The following is a 9,224-nucleotide window of genomic DNA, read 5'->3' on the forward strand; positions in this document are numbered from 1 at the left end:
ATGAGAGGCATTAGGATCAGAAATACGAGATACGAGATCTTTTAGGTATCTGGCCTTCTCTTTTTCGTTCAGAGGAGGGAGAAAGATGGGCAAAATCTCAAGTCAAGATCGATGAGATACGTATTGGCAGCCGGAAGATATGAATTGATTGATAAGAAATAACTATGTTAGATATAAGATTGTGAACATGAAGAATTGAATCGTCTCCATTCTCCACAAATTAAGGACAAGTATCAAGATTTCTGAAAATATTTTTGCTGATCAAAAGGTCTTAAAGTATGGTTTAGTAGCAAGAACCACACATTGTCAGGCATAATAGTTACTTTTATATAGAAGTGTTGACTATCCCTAATAGCCACGCCCGTTGGCCACGCCCCATGGGAACAGTTCTTGTTAATCCAAGATAAATTTTTCATTTTAAAGTGGACATGCCCATTAGCCGCGCCAATTACTTAAATATAGATATTAGCCACGCCCATTGAGAATACTGAGAACTGTGCTTAGGACACTTATCACTCCCCACATAATTTTTCGACGGATTCAAGCCTAGATACGCCCACTGAAAGTACTTACTTTGAGCTCTCCTTAGGAAATTACTCACTTGGGAAATTTCAAATTCAAAGCAAGTATAGATATAATATGCCCACTAGTTCCACCCTCTAAAAAAACTATCTTTAATCTCTCCACAGAAAAAAGTACAAATAAAATTAAAATTCTTTCGAACTCTTCCTTTTCAATCTAATAGAAATTTGTATGTAAGTATGGACGCGTACATTCGCCGCGCCTATCACACCCTCATAAATATTTGCCACGCCCACTGAAAATACTCACTTTGAACAATTCTTTGAGAGCTTTCACGTAGTACGTGACGCTATTTCAAGTAATTTTTGACTTGGTTGAAAGTCAAATTACTTTGCAAAAAGTTAATTTTTTGGTTGAAGATTCATTTTTTCAAATTCGTTTCATTTTGGTTGCAAATTAATTTTTTAACTGAAATTCTAACTATTCTATTTGTAATTGCAAATGTATCTTTTCTTTTTGGAAATTAAACTATTTGGTTGAAAATTCATCTTTTTTAGTTGAAAATTCTATTGTCTAAAAATTCATGTATTGTTGTGCTGATAACTCATCTTTTTGTAGAAAATTAAGCTTGGCGGTTAAAAAAGTAAACTTTTGGTTGAAAACTCAAATACTTGGTTGAAAATTTAATTATTTTTCCTCAAAGTTAGTTCTTCTTTGGCTGAAAAATAAATCTGTTCTCTGAAAATGTATCTATTCCATTTTTAGTTGAAAAATTATCTTCTTTATTTAAAAATTGTATAATTTCGTTGAAAAAACACCTTTCTTGATTGAATATCAATTTTCTTAATCACAAATGATATTTTTGTTGAAAATTGTTTTTTTTCCCGGTTTAAAAGTCAACTGTTTTCGAAATTTACGACTTTTTAGTTTGAAAACTTAACTATTTTCTTAAAAGTTCATCTATTTTGGCAAAAAAATAATCTTCTTTGTTGAAAATGCATCTACTTGGTTGAGGATTCAACTATTTCGTTAAAAATTCGTCTTTTTCGATGAATTTAACTGGTTGAGAATTTTTTGTTAAGTATTTTTTTAACTGAAAATTTTAATATCCCATTTCTGGTTGTAAGCTTGTCTTTTTATGTTTATAATTCAACCATTTCTTTGAAAATTCCTGTATTTGGTTAAAAATTCGTCTGTTAGTAGAAAAATAATCTTCTTGATTGATCATTCATCTGTGCAGGTTAAAAATTTAGCTATTTGGTAAAAAATTGAACTAGTTTGTCGAAAAATTAATTATTTTGTTGAAAATTTAATCATTTTGTTAAATTCATCATTTTCGGTCAAAAATGTTAAAAAGCGCAAATATTCTTGATCATGAGAACGATTTAAAACATATAAAAAATTTGTATTCAAAAACCCTTATGTTTTCTCGGATTTTTTGTAATATCGCTTTAATTGGATTTTTAACGACCTAAGTGTACCCAATTAAAAAATAAATTCTTCAATGGCAAAACTCATTAAAAAATTAATTCTTTAATGACAATTGATTAAAAGATCACTGAACCTTATTTAAAAAATATACAATCTGTTGTAAAAACTCTATTTCTTTTTCTTCTGAATGTGTAAATAAATGTGTAATCTTTCTCCTGTTTTCCCATTTTTCTTGACAAAGTTACCCTATTTCTCATTTTTTCGAGCTCTTTTTGCGCTGCGATGCCTGTAATTTTGTAACCTACAGATATTAAATGCTGCCAATTTTAAAGTTAGGTACATCTGGGTTGTTAAAGTTTTGTCTGGATGTCCATCCGTCGTGGTTTTTTACAGGGAGTGAAAGTGAAGGGAAAGGATAGCAGGGTATTGGGGGTAGTGAGGGGAAAGTATGTCGGTGATGTAAGGGGAACTGAAGGAGGGACCATCAGGGGAAGCTACGGTAGGGGAATAAGGTGAACTATGAGAAATAAGGGTAAGGGTGTTGCGAAGATGAGGGGAAGAAAAGTAGGGGATATGGGGGTTGAACTAGTGAAAGTAAGCTGAAAGGAGGAGAAAGGGGAACTAAGTGGAAATTAGAGGTGATGAATTAGAGGGTGTGAGAAAATGAGGGGGAAATGTTGGTGGAGTAGAAAGGAAAATTATAGGTGGGGAGAGTAAATGATGGATGGGACGGTAGGATACGTGAGAGGAGGGCTAGTGGGGTAGTGAGGGTGATTAGCTGTGGAAAAATTAGTGCTGGGGAAGGAAAGTAGGATAAGTGGAGTATCATCTCCAGAAGTAAGGAGAGGGGGAAGTATAAGTGATACAAGTTAGGGAAGGGTGAGGAAGCGATGTGTAAAGTGAGGTTGGGAAGTATGGAAAGGGGTTGATCTGAACGACTTAATTATCGTCTTAATAGGCTGCAAAAACCTTTTATTGCAGACGTACGCCGTCTAAGTTTTACTAATTTTAATATTTTATTTTAAAATATTGTATTTTAATAGCTTTAATAGCTCGAATTCTGATAGAGAAAAATTTGGTTACAAACCAGGAAAATTTATTTTTTTCATTTGAATCCTTTCAAATCAACTACAAAGGATAAAAATTATATATAATTACAAAAGAAGCAATTTCGAAAAGTTAGAATTAAGCGGCTTTAAAGTTACTTTGAAAGGTAATAAGTGTAGTAAAGGTGTTATCTTGTTTCTCGAGCTCGTAACGCGCATGATAATCGGGTCGCTTATCATCCGATCCAATTATGTCTCGACTTGTCCATTAAGGACTCTTAGTAGAGCACTGTCGGTCTTCGGAAAGTTAAGTTCAGGAAAGATAACGGGGCGCCGAGTGGTACGGAAAATTGCCCGAGGAACTGGGAAATATGCGAAAGGGCCTAGCGAGGTTCTAAAATTAAATCGCTCTCGCTACACTAAAACTACCAAAACGTCTCATCACGCTTAGAGTATTTCACAAGAAACACATGTTGCCTCATCTCTTCTTCCTCCTCCTCGCGTTTTACAATCTTTACCGCGGAGCACTCTTTTCCCCAGTCCTCTATTTTTAACTGCTTTAAAAAATTTATCTTTTTTCTCAGATTTTCAAAAAACTTCCTTTTTATCTATCTTTCGCTCAAGGATGTTATAGGTAATGTCACGTTCAAAAGTTAGTACTTTCCCTCCCTTTCTACCCCTAAGTTCCCCTCTCCTTCCCTTATCCTTCCCATATTTTCCCTCGCTTCTGATGATTCCTCTTCTCTCCTCTCACCCTGCAATCCTCCTAATATCCCTTTCCTCATTTTCCCTCAAGTCCCCTACTTCCCAACCCCTCATTTCCCTTAGTTTACCTTCCCTTACTTCCCCTTCTTCTTTTCAGATCCCTACTTCCCCAACCCTTCATTTCCCTACATTTACCTATTTCTTCCCTTATTTCTTCTAGTTCCCCTCGCCACATAACCCCTACTTTTCCTCTCCTCATTTCCCCACACTTCTCATACTTCCCCTACCCTCATTTCCTCTACTTTCCTAAGCGAAAATAATTTAAATAGGGTTCATATCATAATTCTATATTCAAATGTAGTTATTTGCATATTTTTGTATTTTTTCCACTTCAGGCAATGCCGTATCTCCCATTCAATTTTAATTTACAAAAGCTCATTTTATGCCATAAAATATTTGTTACATTTCTCACGTTTTCTCGGAACTTATTTATTTTTTAGAAATAATGCGTATAGTTATTTATAGTTTATCATTTTTTGAAGTGAATAATTTGTTAAATACTATTTAATAAAAACTGGATAAATACAATTGTAATGAAACTTTCAAAGAATAAGATGAACTTTTTAAAATTAAAATAAATAAAAATTACGACTCTTGCCTGAAGCAGAAGAAAGAATTATAATCTGCAAATAATTACATTCAAATTAAAAATTAGACTCGAACTATTTTTTGAAATTATTTATGCTAAGGCTTCTCTTCTAATATTTGTTGCAATAATTAATGGGTCTTTTTTATTAATTTGATACACATAAAATATCCTGAACTGCGATCTGACATAATAGAAATCAATGAGATAATTCAACTATTAAATTCCCGATTTCAAATTTATCTGATTTGAGTAACAATTCTCCTATTCAGTTGAAAATTTAATTCTTTTGTTGAAAATTTGCTCTTTTTATTGATTTCCACTGGGTTTCCTTTCAATTTAAATGTTTCTGTGTTGAAACGTTAACAATAACATTTTTAGTTAAGAATTCATTTTTTTTTTTTGAAAATTCAGATAGTTGATTGAAAGTTCAACTAAATCAAATCAGTTTTTTTCGTGGTTAAAAATTGCCGATTTTGCCTAAAAATGTAGCCCTACCATTTTTAGTTGAAAATTTATCCTTGAAATAAGTTTCAGCTATTTTTTTCAGTGTTCAACAATTTTGTTAAATATTCTGCCCTTTTGTTTGAACTCAATTGGTTGCCAACTTTTTTCTCGTTGAAAATTAATTTTTAAAATAAAAATTTAATCATGCTATTTTTCGTTTCAAACTCATGTTTTTTTCTTTAAAAGCTCAATTTTATTGAAAATTCATATTTTGGTAAAAAATTAATCTTCGTCGTTTAAAATGCATCTTTTGAGATTAAAATTGAGCAATTTGTTTAAAAATTAAACGAATGAAAATTCTTCTTTTATGGTAAGATAGTCTTCTTTTTTAATTGAAAATGCTTTATTTTTGCTGAAAATTAATATTTGTTACAAATTCAATTATTCTTAAAACTTCGATTTTGCGGTATTTAAATTGAATTATATACTTAAAAGTTCAAGTCCTGTATTCAAAATTTGTCTTACTTGCTTGAAAATTTCAACTATTTTGTTGTTAATTCAACGTTTTAGTAAACAAATTAATTTGTGGTTAAGAATTGAATTTCGTGGTTGAAAGTTTATCTTTCTAGATTGAAAATGAACTTTCTTGTTGAAAATTTATCATTTCGAATTCAAAACTCAGCTTTCTTTTTAAAAACTGGACTTTTTAGCTCAGAAAATGAACTCTTTTTGTTTTGAAAATTCATCTTCGGATATCTATCTCTTTTATTAGGAAACTTTTTTTGTTGAAAATTTAACAATGTTGTTGATCCACTTGAAATTTAAAAAAATTGAAAACTTTTTGTATTGGATTCAAGAAGATTTCTACATTAATTTTATTTGAAAGAATTTAGTCCCCTATTATTTCCCTATGCTCTTGAAAAATCCTCCTATTCCCTTTGCTAGGAGATACGTAACTGTTGATACGTAGAATGATGTCATTATTCACAAAAACTTTTGGAATGACAAGAAAATTGTTTACTTTGCCAATTTCTCGAATGTCAGTAGAAAAGCTCGAGTTTAGTCAGGCACTTGCCTGGCCACTTACTGCCTTTTTCACTTGAGACAACATTACTAGGAAAGATGAAGAAGGGACGAAAAGTAAGATTTTTTAATCATATTTCTACAAATGAGATTTTTACAATTTTCCTAATAAAAAATTTACAAAAATAGAAGAATCCATCTTATATTCAGGATATTCTTTAATGACCTATTTGCATCCCAAAAAAGACGAAAAGAAACGAAGAAAAAAATGAATTAAACTTTAATCAGCTTCGGAAAGCATTCTTAGTAAATTGCAGGAATTTAGAACGATGTGAAACGGAAGTCATCCCAAACTGAATAAAAAATAGGCGAAAGGCTCTGATGCCAAGTTCGCTTTAGATTTTAAGAAAATCCGCTTTCCCAGTGTAAAATCGTGCTCCAGCAGACGACAAAGTCTCCATCTCGAAAGGTTCGCTCAAGCGAGAGTCTCTTGCAATTTCTTCAGCGTTTGGAAAATTGCATTCGACCAAGTTGTCGCGTTAAGTTTCTCTGGGGAATGCAAGTACTGGGTACAACTCTTTGGGCTACGTTAGTCGAATACAAATGGTCCACATCGCTCTGCTACGAACTTCCGGAAAATCCAGCAAATCTTGTTCAGATTCCTCAAATTGAGACGAAAAGTTGCTAAACTTTGTCACTGGGACAATTCTCAATTTAAATCCGTTATTTAAAGCTTTGAAATACACCTTTTTTATTAAAAGATTGGCTTTAGTATTCTATTAATTCAATTTTGGTTAAAAAAAATACTGCATGAAAAGTTTAAAAGAGTGGATTAAAATATTTCAATTTGAATTTCGCGCCATTTTGACAGAGGTTATATTGCTAATGACGTCATGCGATTTTGACGTCAGTCAGGCGCGAAATTTAAATTGAACGATTTTTTTAAACAGCTAGACATTTTTCTATTGAACGAAAATTTTTAAAAATTGTCAATATTTTATATAGAATAACATTTTTCCCCTGTTTCAGATCGGATCCCTGAAATGCTACTTCCTGGTGTCTAGCAAGAGGCTGAATAAAAGATCTCTCTCACCTAGTGATCATCACCATGAAAAACTCAATAATGAGTCCCAGGTAAGATAGTTTTATTTTGCAGCTAAAATCATATAAATTTGTATGTATTAATTATTTTTTCTTCCTGAATTTAACCAATTTGAAAATAACTATATTTTTTTCAAATTTTTCAAAAAAAGACCTGTAAAAAATATTTTTTCCTTGCTCTGAAAATGAAAATTCAATTGTAGAAAACTTAAGACAATTTATCATTGAGTTTTCAACTGAAGCAAATTCAATTTACGAACATTTAATTCTTTTAAATGAAAGAAAACTGAAAATGCAATTTAAAATTGAAGAAAATTTAAAGTTGATTTTTGAGCAGAAGAGAATTCAATTGTTAAAAATTGAAGAAACTTAATAATTACATTGTAAACGAAAGAAAATTAATAATAGAACTATGAATATTGAAAAATTCAATTATTTTTAATGAAAATGAAATAGAAATGCAATTATTATCCGTCGAACATTAAAGAAAATTAATAATCAAATTTTCCACATTTGAAAATTCTATTCTTGAGAATTGATAATTGAATTTTCAGTAAATGAAAATAAATTGTTTCACGTCAAGGAAAACTGAAAATCCAATTTAAAATTGCAGAAAATTGATCATAGAATTTTCAACCGTTGAAAATTCATTTTTTTGAAATTGAAGAAAATTAAAGAAAATTGCATATTATTCTGTAAAAATTCGAGAAAATTTAATTTTTAACTATTGAAAATTAAAATAAATTGATAATTAAATTATCAACAGTAGAAAATTTATCTATGGAAAATCTAAGATAATTGAAAATTTATTCATTAACTTTTAAAAATAAAGAAAATTGAAAATAATTAAAAATTCATTTATTAATTCTTAAAAATTGAAGTAAATTTCATTTTCAACTATTGAAAATTGATGCCAATTTATAATTTAATGATAAATAGTAGAAATTTTTTGAAAATTAAAGGAAGTTGCTAATGGCAATTTCAGTAGTAGAAAATTCAACGGTGAAAAATCTTATAGGATTGAGAATTCAATTATTAAATGCTAAAAATGTAAGAAAATTTATAAAGGAACTTTCACCAGGTGGAAAATTCTTTTGTGGAAAATTGGTAAAAAATAGCTATTTAAAATTGACTTCCAACTGTTGAGTTCAACATGAGAGTTTAATAAATAAAAATTTTAATCCTTAACAAAAAATATGAAAAATGTAGAGGTTTTCGAAAGCGTGTCTGGCAAATAATATTTTTTGCAAATTAATACTCATCTAATAGAGTCTCAGTAGGGAATTAATGAGAATTAAAAAAATCCAACTCTGATAATCTCCTTGTGACAGTATCAAATTTATTTTTAATATCTTTAATGTCAAAATTAATTTAAAATTATTTAACACTACCTAAAATAATAAAAATTTTTTCCTGTTTTTCTCCTTTTTCTTAAAAAAAATTATCTTATAGCTCCTATTTTGAGCTAATTTTTCACTGTAATTCCTGATCATCACAAATCTAAAAAAGTTTTTAAGTGTAAATTCTGACTTTGTCTTTACTACTTTTTGTCGCTTTTTTCTGAAAATAGAATAATAAGGAGCTATTGAGAAAGTTTCGGATGGATTCTCGCCCTTTAAAATAACAGGAAATTTTTTCTAGAGTTGAAAGTGCACATTTATTCTGCCTGATACAATAACGATAACGATAACGAATCGATGCGACGTAAACTCTGAACGGACGTCGTTAGACGATGAAACTGATCGGCAGTGACCCATTACAAACGCGTTGAGACCGAGCATTAATAGCGACGTAGAAAAGCCGTTCGTTTAGTAAACACCGTAATTGGTCAGTCAGTCACAAATTTCCCAACCAATACACTTGAATCAAGGAAAACGCTTGCTTTATTGCCAACAATAATTCCAATCACAAAATATCACCCAAATGAGGCTGGAATCGTAAAATCAGCATTATCATTTTTATTTAATCGAATGCTCATTAAGCGCCCGAAATTACGGCCAGATATCAAGAATTTTATTTTAAGCAATCATCGTAACAAAGTGCTAAGAATTATTTTCCATTAAACCTTAATTACAAACTGAAAAAATAATTGCAGGTCTCAGGTACAGGTCCATATATCTCCTATTGTACCCTATATTCAGCTGACGTCCCTAATTATTCTGAGAATTGAGAACAAGAAAATAAGTATTATCAATTTGTTTTTATTATTATTACACCATTAAGCCATTTCCCTTTCGGAGTAGGCGTGACTCACTCGGCAGGGGAAAGGAGTAGTGTGTGGATGGGATAGAGATTTTTCAGAT

General features: G+C 30.7%; 1 protein-coding gene across 4 annotated transcripts in view; it reads left to right on the forward strand.

Moving 5' to 3' along the window:
• The window catches only part of LOC117182318 (furin-like protease 2), a 731,195-nt gene that overhangs the window by 600,777 nt on the left and 121,194 nt on the right, over positions 1-9,224 (forward strand). For all 4 annotated transcript variants that reach the window (XM_033375470.1, XM_033375468.1, XM_033375471.1 and 1 more), the window contains exon 3: positions 6,850-6,954. In XM_033375470.1, coding sequence (XP_033231361.1) covers positions 6,850-6,954 — 105 coding nt within the window. The remainder of the gene's footprint in view (positions 1-6,849; positions 6,955-9,224) is intronic.

The sequence above is a fragment of the Belonocnema kinseyi genome, chromosome 10 (assembly GCF_010883055.1).
Source record: "Belonocnema kinseyi isolate 2016_QV_RU_SX_M_011 chromosome 10, B_treatae_v1, whole genome shotgun sequence".
Taxonomy (NCBI): Eukaryota; Metazoa; Arthropoda; class Insecta; order Hymenoptera; family Cynipidae; genus Belonocnema; species Belonocnema kinseyi.